The sequence below is a fragment of the Rana temporaria genome, chromosome 2 (assembly GCF_905171775.1).
Source record: "Rana temporaria chromosome 2, aRanTem1.1, whole genome shotgun sequence".
Taxonomy (NCBI): Eukaryota; Metazoa; Chordata; class Amphibia; order Anura; family Ranidae; genus Rana; species Rana temporaria.
Window position 1 is genome coordinate 32,789,159 of NC_053490.1, and position 16,527 is coordinate 32,805,685.

The window sequence follows — 16,527 nt, forward strand, 5'->3', positions numbered from 1 at the left end:
CAGTCCCGATTTTCCAGGGACAATCTTGATTTTGGGACCCTTGTCCCGATTGGATCTTGTCCTCATTAAATTCCTGGGATCTTGTCTTTTTTTTTTTTAAACCACTTCAGACTCCACCAGCCAACACAAGACACGCTCACATAAAAATTGCTTATAACGTCTCTGTTAAGGTTTCGCATCATTTGTGGTTTCCCTCCACCCCCCCCCCCCCAGGTGAAAATATATATTTGGTTTACTTAACCACTAAAGCCCTGTACCGAAACGAAATTTGCGTCCTTTTCTTCCCACAAATAGAGCTTTCTTTTGGTGGTATTTGATCACCTCTGCGGTTCTTATTTATTGTGCTATTAACAAAAATAGAGCGACAATTTTGAAACTTTTTTTTACTTTTTTCTATAATAAATATCCCCCAAAAATATATAAAAAAACGTTTTTTCCCCTCAGTTTAGGCCGATACGTATTCTTCTACCTATTTTTGGTAAAAAAAATCGCAATAAGTGTTTATCGGTTGGTTTGCGCAAAATTTATAGCGTTTACAAAATAGGGGATAGTTTTATTGAATTGTTATACATTTTTTTTTTTTTTACTACTAATGGCGGCGATCCGCATTTTTTTTTTCGTGACTGCGACATTATGGCGGACACTTTGCACAATTTTGACACATTTTTGGGACCATTGTCATTTTCACAGCAAATAAATGCATTTAAATTGCATTGTTTATTGTGAAAATGACAGTTGCAGTTTGGGAGTTAACCACAGGGGGCGCTGAAGGAGTTATGTTTCACCTAGTGTGTGTTTACAACTGTAGGGGGGTGTGGCTGTAGGTGTGACGTCATCGATTGTGTCTCCCTATAAAAGGGATCACTCGATCGATGCGCCGCCACAGTGAAGCACGGGGAAGCCGTGTTTACATACGGCTCTCCCCGTTCTTCAGCTCCGAGGAGCGATCGCGAGGGGGCGCCCCCTCAAACAGCCGCCCCCTCATCCCGGATCACTCCAACACGATTAACGACCGCCGTATGTACGGGGGGGTCCCGATCGGACCCCCGACCCACGTCTAGGCAGCGACGTGCAGGCACGTCGTTCTGCCTGTCCGTGCCATTTTGCCGACGTATATGTACATGCGGCGGTCATTAAGCGGTTAATAAACATTTTGTCATTTACATGGGTGCCATATGAGCTAGACAGAGTTTTATGACTTGTCATCGGGAACAGTGATCACTGTCGTGTCACTCGTAGCCCAGCCCCCACACAGTTAGAATCACTCCCTAGGACACACTTAACCCCTTCCTCGCCCCCTCGTGGTTAACCCCTTCCATGCCAGTGTCATTTACACAGTAACAGTGCATTTTTATAGCACTGATCGCTGTATAAATGACAATGGTCCAAAAATAGCGTCAAAAGTGTGTCCACCATAATGTCGCAGTCGCGATAAAAATCGCAGATCGCCGCCATTAATAGTAAATAAAATATATTAATAAAAATGCTATAAATCTATCCCCTATTTTGTAGACGCTATAACTTTTGCGCAAAACAATCAATATACACTTATTGCGATATTTTTTTACCAAAAATATGTAGAAGAATACGTATCGGTCTAAACTGAAGAAAAAAATGTGTTTTTATATATTTTTTGGGGGATAAAAGTAGAAAATATAGCTTCTTTTCAAAATTGTCGCTCTTTTTTTGTTTATAGCGCAAAAAAGGTGATCAAATACCACCAAAAGGGGGGGGGGGACATCAATTTTGTTTGGGTGCAACGCCGCACGACTGCGCAATTGTCAGTTAAAGCGACGCAGTTCTGAATCGCAAAAAGTGGCCCGGTCATATGGCAGCCAAATTCTCCACTTCTCTCTGAAGTGGTAAGGGGGCGTGCCAATAATAGACATCCCTTGCTCCCATCTCAAAAAGTTGGGAGGTATGGATAGAGAGTTACAAGGAATCTGTCATTAAACCAAAAAGCCAGCAAACTCCTGATCACTAGATTGACAAGTTTTCCCTGTATCTCCTTTCCCTCTATCACAGTGGTTCTCAACCTGGGGGTCGGGACCCCCTCGGGGGTCAAAAGATGATTTGCCAGGGGTCACCAAATCCTGGGCTGTTCCTGAAGCCCACAGCCGCCCACTCAGCCTCTTCACAGCCGCCCATTCAGTTCACGGCATGGCTGGGGGGCAGAGACTAGAGGTCCGCTGACTGGTGAGGATCGTCAGGTGGGAGGGGCTGGAGGAGACCCTATCTCCTGATTTCAGCATAGGTGTCACTGCTACGAGACACCACAAAGTCGGACACACAGTGAGTAACATTACCTGTGATTATAGTTGCCATTAAACGTCCCCACTACAGTTCTCAGATCAGCAGATGACCTTAATCAAGAGCACCTAAGTTGGCCGATCAGAACTACACCCCCCCCCCCCCCAGCACAACCCCCCCCCCCCCCCCCCCCCACCAAGGAGTAAGAGAAGGAATAAAAATAGAGAATACATGAAAGGGAGAGTAAAAGAGGTGGAGGAAGAAAGAAAAAAGGGAGAGAAAGAATAAGAGAAAAAACAAGAAATTAGGATAGCGAGAGATAAAAGGTAAAGAAAGCAGAACAAAGAGAAAGAGTAGTACATCCTAAAATGTACCATATGAGGTTTTAATATTGTACGAGTGGAGGGGACTCAGGGAGCGCAAAATTTCCGTGGGTCAGGGGTGCAAATTACTTTTCTTGCCTTGGGTGCTGACAACGCACGCTACGAAAATGTTACTGTTAGGGGTCCCCAAATTGTATCAAGGGGTCACGGCACTAAAAGGTTGAGAACCACTGCTCTATCAGAATAAAAAGATACAATGGGCCAGATTCACGTACAGCTGCGTATCTTTAGTCGGGCGTAGCGCATCTCATATGCGCTACGCCGACGTAACTTAGTGAGGCAAGTACTGTATTCACAAAGCACTTGCTCCCTAAGTTATGGCGGCGTAGCGTAAATGGGCCGGCGTAAGCCCGCGCAATTCAAAGTAGGCTGGTAGTGGGCGTGTTGTATGGAAATGAACCGTGACCCCATGTAAATGAAGCACCGAACCAACGGCGCATGCGCGTGCATGCTCAGTATCACGTCGAATTTACTCCCTAAGATACGCCGGCTCAATGCCTGTGACGTGAACTAAACCTATGCACAGCCCCATTCACGTACTACGTTAAGTAAACAACGTAAAAAGATACGCTTGTTCCGACGTCCATACTTTGCATTACCTGCGCCTCATATAGCAGGGGTAACTTTACGCCGGACGTAAGCCTTACGTAAACGGCGGAGCGGGCGCACGTACGTTTGTGAATCGGCGTAACTAGCTCATTTACATATTCGGCGCGTAAATCTACGGAAGTGCCCCTTGCGGCCAGCGTAAATATACACCCAAGATACGACGGCGTACGGCAACTTACGTCGGTCGGCTGAAGCCATATTTCAGGCGTATCTAGGTTCCTGAATACAGGGCATAGATACGACGGCGCATCTTTGAACTTACGCCGCGTATCAATAGATACGTTGGCGTAAGTCGTCTGTAAATCTGGCCCAATGTATTTTTGTGGAGGCTCTTCAAAAAAAAAAAAACTATAACAATAATAATAACTAAAATAATAAAATAAATAAAAAATACATCGTAAGTTCAGGGCTTGATCTGGCTTCATTTTAGTGTCACTGGGCCAGATTCAGAGAAGAAGTACGCCCGCGTATCTACTGATACTCCGGCGTATTTTCAAATTTCCCACGTCGTATCTTTAGTTTGAATCCTCAAACCAAGATACGACGGCTTCTGGCTTCGTACGCCTTCAGATCGTTGGTGCAAAACTTTGGCGCCTGCTGGGTGGAGTTTGCGTCGTTTTCCGCGTCGGGTATGCTAATTGTCTTTTTCCAGCGATTCACGAAGGTACGCGCGGCCGTCGCATTCTCTTACGTCGCCCCTAGTCGGCTTTTCCCGGCGTATAGTTAAAGCTGCTTTTTTTTGGCTTATATTTAGACTTGCCATGTTAAAGTATGGCCGTCGTTCCCGCGTCAAATTTTACATCCTATGCATCCTATGTATTAAGATGAAAAAACACCTTGTACTCTCTGGCCCCCCCATGCCCCCGTTTTACTTACCTGACCCCCAAACTTCCGTGGGCTCGTTCCCGCGTCTCTTTCCAAATGGCTCGTTGGCTGTTCATTGGTTAGATTGATAGCAGCGCAGCCATTGGCTCCCGCTGCTGTCAATCAAATCAATGACACGCCGCAATGGGGGAGGGGCCAAGTCATACTCTTGGCGGCTATGGCCGCCAAGTGTATCACACAGGAGTGTGCCTGCAAGGTAACCCCCTCGGGAAAGAGCTCCCTGGAGGGGGTTGGCTCTTGCAGGGAGGAGCCGCAAGAGCCGCCAAGGGACCCCAGAAGAGGACGATCGGGGCAACTCTGTGAAAAACGAACTGTATAGTGGAGGTGAGTATAACATGTTTGTTTTAAAAAAAAAAAACTGAACCCATACAACCCCTTTAACCACTTAAGGACCGCCTGCTGTAAATATGCGTCCGCAGAATGGCACGGCTGGGCAGATGCAAGTACTACTACATCTGATGCACGTCCTGTACATCTACCCAGCCGTGGGTCGCAGGCGCGCGCCCACGACCAGGTCCGAAGCTCCGGGACCACAGGACCCGCGGACCCGCTCGCCGCTGGGGTCCCGCGATCGGTCCCCGGAGCTGAAGAACGGGGAGAGCCGTAAGTAAACACGGCTTCCCCGTGCTTCACTGTGGCGGCGCATCGATCGAGTGATTCCCTTTTATAGGGAGACACAATCGATGACGTCACTCCTACAGCCACACCCCCCTACAGTTGTAAACACACACTAGGTGAAACATAACTCCTTCAGCGCCCCCTGTGGTTAACTCCCAAACTGCAACTGTCATTTCCATAATAAACAATGCATTTTTTGCTGTGAAAATGACAATGGTCCCAAAAATGTGTCAAAATTGTCTGAAGTGTCCGCCATAATGTCACAGTCACGAAAAAAATGCAATAAAACTATCCCCTATTTTGTAAATGCTATAAATTTTGCGCAAACCAACCGATAAACGCTTATTGCGATTTTGTTTTACCAAAAATATGTAGAAGAATACGTATCGGCCTAAACTGAGGAAAAAAACTATTTTTTTATATATTTCTGGGGGATATTTATTATTGTAAAAAGTAAAAAATATTGATTTTTTTTCAAAATTGTCGCTCTATTTTTGTTTATAGCGCAAAAACTAAAAACCGCAGAGGTGATCAAATACCACCAAAAGAAAGCTCTATTTGTGGGGAAAAAAGGCCGCCAATTTTGTTTGTGAGCCACGTCGCACGGCCGCGCAATTGTCAGTTAAAGCGACGCAGTGCCGAATCGCAAAAAGGGGCCTGGTCCTTTACCTGCATTTTGGTCCGGGGCTTAAGTGGTTAAGGTTGGTTTTACCCAAGTTATTAAAGGGTTAACGATGACCCAGAATGGCGATGTGAATGGCCCGTGTGGGCACTACAGAGGACAATGGGCTCTTGTTATAGGTCCAGTTGTGTGTCTTCCGTTCCGATAGAGTTCAGCAGGAGGGCAATGCATGGTGTACACCCTTATGTGCCCTGTTGATTGCCCTGGTATTGTTAAGGCTAATGTTTTTTTTATTATTATTATTATTTATTATCACAGAGAAGTGGTGGAGCCTGGATCTCAGACCTTGAGCTATGGCCAGCAGAGATAAAAGAACTGCCTTTAGAAAGATAAACTTGGAAGTCAGCAACAGCAAAGAAGACAGAAACTGTGTCTCATTCATACACTGGCTGCAAGCGCCACCTAGTGTTCAAAAAAGAGAAGGGACTTCATTCTGTTCAACCAATATTCTACAGCAGAGGTGATCCCACTTACTTGACAAATAAGTCAAGTACTTGAGAAGGGCACAAGTGCTGCCCAATTACCTCCTAATCCACTCTCTTCAATTGGCCTGAGTAAATACCAAAACAGACGATTGTCTGCAGGCCAGGGCTCCAAGGGCTGCGCAGTGAGTGCCAAAGGGGCCGCATACAATCCTTGGGTCGCAGGTTCCCAACCAAAGATATAGAAATATCTAATTACTGAAGTGGCAATTACTAGTTTAACCACTTACATTAAAATATTAAAAGATTTGTTAACGCTGAATTCTGAGCAAATTACCGTAGACCTGTATCCACTGATGCATCATTAACCACTTAAGGACCGGGCCAATATGCTGCTAAATGACCCAAGGTTTTTTTTTACAATTCGGCACTGCGTCGCTTTAACAGACAATTGCGCGGTCGTGCGACGTGGCTTCCAAACAAAATTGGCGTCCTTTTTTCCCCACAAAGAGAGATTTCTTTTGGTGGTATTTGATCACCTCTGCGGTTTTTATTTGTTGCGATATAAACAAAAATAGAGCGACAATTTTGAAAAAAATGCAATATTTTTTACTTTTTGCTATAATAAATATCCCCCAAAAACATATATAATTTTTTTTTCCCTGAGTTTAGGCCGATACGTATTCTTCTACCTATTTTTGGTAAAAAAAATCGCAATAAGCGTTTATCGATTGGTTTGCGCAAAATGTATAGCGTTTACAAAATAGGGGATAGTTTTATAATTTTTTTTTTTTTACTACTAATGGCGGCGATCATCGTTTTTTTTTCGTGACTGCGACATTATGGCGGACACTTCGGACAATTTTGACACATTTTTGGGACCATTGTCATTTTCACAGCAAAAAATGCATTTAAATTGCATTGTTTATTGTGAAAATGACAGTTGCAGTTTGGGAGTTAACCACAGGGGGCGCTGTAGGAGTTAGTGTTCACTTTGTGTGTGTTTACAACTGTAGGGGGGTGTGGCTGTAGGTGTGACGTCATCGATCGAGTCTCCCTATAAAAGGGATCACTCGATCGATGCGCCGCCACAGTGAAGCACGGGGAAGTCGTGTTTACATACGGCTCTCCCCGTTCTTCAGCTCCGGGGAGCGATCGCGAGGGGGAGGCTAGAAACGAATAGCCGCGCCCTCGTCCCGGATCACTCCTGAAGCCACGGGAACTGCCGCATGTACCGGGGGGGGGGGTCCCGATCGGACCCCCGACCCACTTCTAGGCAGGGACGTACAGGTACGCCAATGTGCCTGTCCGTGCCATTCCGTAAACGTATATGTATATGCGGCGGTCCGGAAGTGGTTAAATGCTGTATTTTTAATGCAAGCCTTGTGAAATGTGACCTGATATCAGCCTCCTGCAGTCCCTGTACAGCAGAGCTCAGAGTGGGAGAAGAAGTAGCAGCACAAGCAGCCAGTCAAACTGTTTGTTACCCCAACATTTCATATTCCTGATATGTGGCTACCAGTGGTGGCTGGTGCTCAAAGTCTTTGGGAGGGCGCAAAGAAACTGAAAAATTCTGGAAAAAAAACATCAATTTCAGCCACTGTGCCCATCAAACGCAGCCACTGTGCCCATCAAACGCAGCCACTGTGCCCATCAAACGCAGCCACTGTGCCCATCAAATGCAGCCACTGTGCCCATCAAATGCAGCCACTGTGCCCATCAAATGCAGCCACTGTGCCCATCAAACACAGCCACTGTACCTTCAATCGCAGCCACTGTGCCCATCAATTGCAGCTACTGTGTACATCAAACGCAGCCACCATGCCTATCAATTGCAGCCACTGTGCCTATCAAATGCAGCCACTGTGCCCATCAAACACAGCCACTGTGCCCATCAAATGCAGCCACTGTGCCTATCAATTACAGCCACTGTGCCCTTAAAACGCAGCCACTGTGCCCATCAAATGCAGCCACTGTGCCTATCAATTGCAGTCAATGGGCCCATCAAATGCTGCCACTGTGCCCATCAAATGCTGCCACTGTGCCCCATCAAATGCTGCCACTGTGCCCTTAAAACGCAGCCACCGTGCCTATCAATCGCAGCCACTGTGCCTATCAATTGCAGCCACTGTGCCCTTAAAACGCAGCCACTGTGCCTATCAATTGCAGCCACTGTGCCCATCAAACGCAGCCACTGTGCCTCTCAATTGCAGCAACTGTGCCCTTGAAACGCAGCCACTGTGTCCATCAATTGCAGCCACTGTGCCCATCAAATGCTGCCACTGTGCCCCATCAAATTCTGCCACTGTGCCCTTAAAACGCAGCCACTGTGTCCATCAATTGCAGCCACTGTGCTATCAAACACAGCCACTATAGCTGATATAAAATGCTGCCACTATGCCCATCAATTGCAGCTACTGTGGCCCATCATTAACCTGTCTCTGTGGCGATGGGTGGCGACAGCGAGCGGTGGGACCTTGCAGCGGGTCAGACAGTGGCTCCCGTTTCCTCTATGCGTCTCCTCCCCTCCTCCCGATAGGCGTCCAATCGTAGCACCTGTCGTTTTAGCCAATCAGGTGACGGGTAACAGACCCGTGCACCCGATTGGCTGAGAGGCGGTTCAGTGTTAGGAAAGCAAATATTTATTTGCTTTTCTAACACACCTGGGTGAATTGAAAACACAATGCAAAGTTTATCTTTTTTGAAGCCTATTAGAGCCTTTGGCACTAATTAGGTGCTTCAAAAACACCCCCTGCCACTGGAATTCAGGCGCCCGGCATCCAAAAAAGGGCCAGATGCCTAATTAGGGGTTGGCTGCAGCAGCCATGGATAGATTCATGCAATGCATGAATCTATCCATTATACACAGGGGGGGGGGGGGGCTGAGGAGCTGAGGCGGCGCAAGGAGGTTATCTAATGTGGAATGTGGGGAGGAGCCGTGAGAGCCACCGGGGGGACCCCAGAAATGGACGATCGGGGGCCACTTTGTGCAAAACGAACTGCACATTGGAGGTAAGTATGACATGTTTGTTATTTAAAAAAAAAAAACGATCCTTTTCAATCACTTTAAGACTATGGAGAACTGTTCATTTATCCCCAATAGAAAGTCTCTTAGCACCCTCTAGTGGTGGACAGGAGCAGCTGATTTGAACACATTGGGCCAGATTCACAAATCTGGCGTTTCTCCTGACACGCCGTTGTATCTCTGTTTCTATCTATGCGACTGATTCATAGAATCAGTTACGCATTGATAGCCAGAAGATCCGACAGGTGTAATTGTTTTACACTGTCGGATCTTAGGATGCAGTACCTCGGCCGCCGCTGGGGGGAGTTTGCGTCGTAAACCAGCGTCGGGTATGCAAATTAGGAGTTACGGCCGATCCACGACGGTTTTTCGCGTTCGCTACGTCGCCGCTAGTATATTTTCCCATCGCATAGTTACACTTTTTTTTTGGTGCCTTAACTTTAGTCAGCAAGTGTATTGCTGTCTAAAGTATGGCCGTCGTTCCCGCGTCGAAATTTAAAAATCAACGTAATTTGCGTAACACGTCTGGGAATACGGAAGTACGCTACGCGCGTCGCCGTTCAAAATAATGACGTCACGGCGCGCAAAGCACGGCGGGAGTTAGGAAACGGAGCATGCGCAGTAGGTCCGGTGCGGGAGCGCGCCTAATTTAAATGGCACATGCCCATTTGAATTGGCCCGCCTTGCGCCGGAGGCCGCGGGCGTGGGTTTTCATCGCAAGTGCTTGGTGAATCAGGCACTTGCGATGAAAAATTGCGGTGGTGTAACTTATCTAGGATAAGTTACGCCGCCGCGATTCTACGTGAATCTGGCCCATTAGTCCCTGTGTTTGGAACTCCTTACCAGTAAAGTAGGTGACATTGAAATTGACATTTTGAGCAAATTGGAAAAAGAGTAACAGCCTACAGGTATAAACAATCTCCTCTTCTTAAGAGAGAATACATTCAGTTCCTCTAATCTTTCCTCATAGCTGAGCTCCTCCATGCCTCTTATCAGTTTGGTTGCCCTTTTTCCAGTTTCTCTTCCCGCTAGCGATAATCGTATGTAAAATCCGGCAGGCTGGTTGTACCAAAGTTGATCGATCAGTCAACTTGATCGGTGCCAAGGCACATGTCAGCAGATACGTGAGGGTGTCATCATGGGCGTCCGCTGAAATTTTTTCAGGGGGGGTGCTTCCACAGCGGTGATACACATTTAACCCTTTCTTCAAATGCTAGCAGGGGTTAAAAGCGCCCCACTAGTGGCCGAATAGCACAGCTCAAACGATGGTAAAGCGGCGCTTTACCGATAACGCGGCCAGTTGGCAGTGTAAAATAGCTATTGAGATAATTCAGCTTCACTCCATGCCCATATAATATAGCCTAGAGAATGTACAGAACCCCCTTCAGCACAGACCCTCCCTTCAGCACAGCCCCCCCCCCCCATTCCGCACAGACCCCTCCATTCAGCACAGACCCCCCTTCAGCACAGATGGACCCTCATTCAGCACAAACCCCCCTTTCAGCACAGACAGACCACTCCTCCCACCATCCCATTCAGTACCTCAGATCAGCCATCAGCACGGCCGGGTCACAGCAGGTTCCCTCCCCCTGTGTACACATAAATACTGGAGGGGGAGGCGGCTTCACTCTGCTCGCTGTGTCTGTGTGACATCCGGCCCGGGACCGCTCTGACAGCCCGCGGCCACGAGACTCTTCAACACCTTCTCGATTTTCCAAGGGGGGTCAATTGCCCCCCACCCTTGCCCTATGGAGCGGACGCCCATGGGTGTCAATAACAATTAATGGCACCGCTGTGTATCTGCTAAAGGGCAGCACGTTTCTGTGGTGTCAGGAAAGTGATTTTGCATGTATTCCCGACACACACAAATGTGAACGCATGCTAAATGTCTGTTACATTGGTGGTCAGTGTAAATCTTCTCATTACATTGGGGCTTGGTGTAGAATTCTTTCATTCACACTAGCGGTCAGTGTGAAGGTCCCCCTTTTGTGGTTACTGTGAATGCTTATATTACATTGGTGGTCAGTGTAAACCCCTATTACATTGGTGGTCAGTGTAAACTCCTATTACATTGGTGGTCAGTGTAAACCCCTATTACATTGGTGGTCAGTGTAAACCCCTATTACATTGGTGGTCAGTGTAAACCCCTATTACATTGGTGGTCAGTGTAAACCCCTATTACATTGGTGGTCAGTGTAAACCCCTATTACATTGGTGGTCAGTGTAAACCCCTATTACATTGGTGGTCAGTGTAAACCCCTATTACATTGGTGGTCAGTGTAAACTCCTATTACATTGGTGGTCAGTGTAAACCCCTATTACATTGGTGGTCAGTGTAAACTCCTATTACATTGGTGGTCAGTGTAAACCCCTATTACATTGGTGGTCAGTGTAAACTCCTATTACATTGGTGGTCAGTGTAAACCCCTATTACATTGGTGGTCAGTGTAAACCCCTATTACATTGGTGGTCAGTGTAAACCCCTATTACATTGGTGGTCAGTGTTGAAACTCCTCTTTATATTGGTAGTTGGTAAAAAAAATCAGCTTTGCCATTGATCACACCCTCCCCTCCCCCATCGCACTGCCACTGATCCCAGGAATTCTAGGATCTCTAGGAGTTTTCTGTCGATTGATGGGTCCCCTCACTACCCCACTCCATGGTGTGCAGGCAGTGAGGAGATGATGTGCTGTAATCTCTAGCAACCAATCAGGGAGCAGTGTTGATGTACAGTCATCTCTAGCAATCAATCAACAAGAAGAAATCATGTGCTGTAACCTCTAGCAACTAATCAGTGAGCTGTAATGTGTGCTGTAACCTCTAGCAACCAGTCAGTAAGCGATAATGATACGTTGTAACCTCTGGCAACCAATCACAATCGCTGCCCGATCTGAATCAGTAAACTGATTTTGAGTCTAGTTGCTATGTACTGTGGCCCAGATTCTCAAAGGGCTTACGACGGCGCAACGCCATGTACGCCGTCGTAAGTCCTAATCTGGGCCGTCGTATCTATGCGACTGATTCTTAGAATCAGTTACGCATAGATATCCATTAGATCCGACAGGCGTAAGGCTCTTACGCCGTCGGATCTTAACTACAATTTGTTTTTTGCCCGCTAGGTGGCGCTTCGGTCGTTTTCCCCATCGAGTATGCAAATTAGCTAGATACGCGAATTCCCGAACGTACGCGCAGCCGACGCAGTAAAGTTACGACGTTTACGTTAGGCTTTTCCCGGCGTAAAGTTGCCCCTGCTATATGAGGCGCAGCCAATGTTAAGTATGGCCGTCGTTCCCGCGTCGAAATTTGAAAAGTTACGTCGTTTGCGTAAGTTGTCCGTGAATGGGGCTGGATGTCATTTACTTTCACGTCGAAAACAATGACATCCTTGAGACGTCATTTGGAGCAATGCACCCTGGGATTTTTTACAGGCGGCGCATGCGCAGTTCGTTCGGCGCGGGGACGCGCTTCATTTAAATGAAACACGCCCCCTACCCGCCGAATTTGAATTACGCGGCCTTACGCCGCGTGATTTACGCTACGCCGCCGCAGCTTTACACGCAAGTGCTTTGTGAATAAAGCACTTGCATGAAAAACTTGCGGCGGCGTAACGTAAATGACATACGCTACGCCGCCGCAGAGATACGCCCGATCTACGAGAATCTGGGCCTGCATGTCTTAGGGCGAAATTGTATGGGGGGGGGGGGGCAAGAAAATGATTGCCCAGGGTCCAATCAATATTAAAGACGGCCCTGGCACAGGTCATGTTTTCGGGATTTCCCTCAGATGAAAACAGCTGTGGTAATTCCTAAGGCATTGAAACTGATCAACTCACTTATGCAAAATAATGGAAATCCTGAAAACATGACCTGTTGGGACGCCTTGAAGAATTGAGTGCAGAAACACAGGTCTATAGGTAGGAGATGTATGTACGTATATAATGCCATCTAGTGGTCAAATTACAGAAGGCGTGTACACACACACACACACATCAATAGCCAATAAAAAGCAAATTTTACAAATCAAATTTCTTCATAAAATTCAGGCCAATATGTATCCTGCTACATATTTTTGGCAAAAGAAAAATCCCAATAAGCGTATATTGATTGGTTTGAGCAAAAGTTATAGGGCCAGATTCACAGAAGAAATACGCCGGAGTATCTACTGATACTCCGGCGTATTTTCAAATTTGCCGCGTCGTATCTTAATTTGTGATTCACAAACAAGATACGACGGCTTTTGGCTAAGATCTGACAGGCTTACGGCTTCGTACGCCTTCGGATCTTAGGCTGCAATACTTCGGCCGCCGCTGGGTGGAGTTCGCGTCGTTTTCCAGCGTCGGGTATGCAAATTAGCTTTTACGGCGATCCACGAAGGTATTCGCGTGCGTTACGTCGTCGCTTGTCGTTTTTTCCCGTCGCAAAGTTAAGCCTGCTTTTTCATGGCTTAACTTTAGACCAGCCATGTTAAAGTATGGCCGTCGTTCCCGCGTCAAATTTCAATTTTTTTTTTCCTATGACGTCCGGGAATACGTTACGCACGTCGCCGTTCAAACAATACGTTGGGGCGCCGTAATTTCGCGCAAAGCACGTCAGGAAATTTCCTAACGGAGCATGCGCAGAACGTTCGGCGCGGGAGCGCGCCTAATTTAAATGGTACACGCCCCATTTGAATTAGGCGGGCTTGTGCCGGACGGCTTTACATTACACCGCCGTATGTTTACACGCAAGTGCTTGGTGAATCAGGCACTTGCGCTGAAAACTTGCGGCGGTGTAAAGTAAAGACGATACATTACGCCGCCGCGATTCTTTATGAATCTGGCCCATAGCGTCTACAAACTATGGGATATACACTAGAAATGTTATTTATATATTTTTACTAGTAAGGGTTAGCGATCATCAATTTATAGCGGGACTGCGATATTGCGGTGGACACTGGCTGGGTAGGGATTAAACATCTAGGGCAATTGAAGGGCGAACTGTGTGCCTAGCCAGTGTTTTTGTGTAAGGTGATTTTGCTAAAGGAAGTGATGGATTTTATTCCCTGTCAGAAAAGAGCTCCGTGGGGGGGCGGAAGAGTTCAATCAATTTTATATATTCATATATATCTATATATATATCTATATATCTATATATATATCTATATATCTATATATATATATTTATATCTATATATAGATATATAAATATATATATATCTATATATATATATCTATATATATATATATATATATAAATTAATATATATATATATAGATATATATATATATAGATATAGATAGATATACAAATAAATAAATAAAACAACACACACAAGTCTGCAACGGAGAGACACCTTGAAGCAGGAAATCTACTATGATGCAGTCAGTAACTGGTTAAAGGTGAACCGCTGGCAGCTGTTTGCCCTCACACTCTTTCTCTTACTAATTCTTTCTATGGCTCTTAATGAGAAGGGCAGGAAGAGAGAACTTTTTTTTTTTTGTGTACAATTTGAGCTACTGAGCTCTGTAAACTCAACTGAGCAGCTAAGAAAAGACGGGTAAACACAAAGAAGCAAAAAAAGAAGCATAGAGCGCACTCTGCTGGCTGTAAAAATATAGATTGATCATTAATGAACAGTTGCACTTTACCCCACTGTCTGTCCCCCCCCAGACCACCCGGCTGACCTCCCACCCCCCACGATTTAAAATTGCTGTCCTTTGCACTAAAAACGTTCCTGTTCTGGAACAGGCACACTTTTGCTAGTTAAATATTTTTAAACAATTATCAAAGGTAAATGAAGACATACATTTTATATATATATATATCAGAAACACTCGGAAAGTTTCGAGGACAGCTCGGCTGAACTCGGAAAGGCCTGGGAAAGGAGGATTTCCGAGCATTTCCGAATGGCTACGAACAGCTCCGATTGGCTCCGCTCGGCTCCGGCGCCCCACCTCAGGCCAAACGCAGTACTGCACACTGCTGTGGCTTGAATCCTGTTCGTGTTGTGAGACAACACTCACAAACCGAATAAGGATTTTTTTTTTTTAAATCCAGTGCTCGTATCGCGTTATTCGAGGTTCTACTGTGTGCGTGTAATATATATATTAGTGCTGTCAGTTAAACGCGTTATTAACGGCGTTAACACAAACCCATTTTAACGCCGTCAATTTTTTTATCGCGCGATTAACGAGGTTCACCCTTTAAAACATTTTTTTTTTGTCAGCACATACCTCTTAACCCTTTCACGCCGACGGGACGCATATATGCGTCCTCGGCGTTCGGGGGTTATACCGGGATGATGCCTGCAGCCGCAGGCATCATCCCGGTACCGTTGTTTAGAGCGGGCGATCGGCTATCCAGACATAACAAACGACTAAAAGCCGCTCGGTTGTTATGCCGGAGGAGCGGGAGGGGACATCCCCCCCTCCCGCCGCCTTTCGCCGCTCTGACCGGGCCTCCCGTCCCACCGGGAGACCCGATCCTCCATCCGGCGCCTTCTGTGTCCAGGCGCAGACTGAAACTAAGCCGTAAGCGGCTTTGATTCAGTCTCCGCATTGAAACCACGGAAGCGGCGTCATGACGTCACTTCCGGGTTTCTCGGCTGCCAATGGCGCCGGATTTAAAAAAGTACACAGTATTCAGAATCGCCGTTTTCGGCGATCTGAATACTTTGAAGTGCAAAGGAGGGCTCGGAGGTCTTTTAGACCCCGATCCCTCCATAAAGAGTACCTGTCACCACCTATTGCTGTCACAAGGGATGTTTACATTCCTTGTGACAGCAATAAAAGTGATCAAAATGTAAAAAAATAAAAAAACACAATTTAATATTATAAAAAAAAATAAAAATAAATAAGAAAACAAAAAAAAAAATGTTTTAAAGGGTGAACCTCCTTAATCGCGCGATTAATCGTGAGTTAACTATGACATTAATGCGATTAATCGCGATTAGAAATTTTAATCGCTTGACAGCACTAATATATATATTACACACACCAATCTCCGGATGAGTCAACAGTGAAAAAATGAATAGAATGAGGTCAGAACGCACCTTTATAGGAAAGTAGTCTCTTACGTATCGCCAGACCGCATGATTCTGCAGAAAGGGGCTCCTCCTTCCACCTTCCCTGGGGGTGTCCCAGTCTGTAAACCACCAGATCCCATAGAGAACACTGATTATCCAGAAGCGGGTGAAGAGCAGAGCGAAGAACAGGATAATGCAAGTCTGGGCTGCAGGAGAACAAATCACAATGAGAATTGTTAAAACTGATCAGCACAAGCAATTGCAACATAACTCCATGCCCAAGAGGGATAAGGCAGTGCTGGAAAATAATGGTGTCCACACAAAATATTGACACTTTGGGCCCAATTTGGACATTTTCACTTAGGGGTGTACTCACTTTTGTTGCCAGCAGTTTAGACATTAATGGCTGTGTGTTGAGTTATTTTGAGGGGACAGCAAATGTACACTGTTATACAAGCTGCACACTCACTACACAACATTGTAGCAAAGTGTCATTTCTTCAGTGTTGTCACATGAAAAGATAGAATAAAATATTTACAAAAATGTGAGGGGTGTACTCACTTTTGGGAGATACTGGGCCAGATTCTCGTACTTTCTGCGTAGCGTAAGCCATTTACACCACGCCGCCGCAACTTACTGGAGCAAGTGCCG

At 46.1% G+C, this 16,527-nt stretch overlaps 1 protein-coding gene across 1 annotated transcript in view; it reads right to left on the reverse strand.

Annotated features, from left to right (window-relative positions):
• Positions 1-16,527, reverse strand: part of MOGAT2 (monoacylglycerol O-acyltransferase 2) — a 118,987-nt gene that overhangs the window by 89,085 nt on the left and 13,375 nt on the right. The window contains exon 2 of the mRNA XM_040340029.1: positions 15,904-16,082. Coding sequence (XP_040195963.1) covers positions 15,904-16,082 — 179 coding nt within the window. The remainder of the gene's footprint in view (positions 1-15,903; positions 16,083-16,527) is intronic.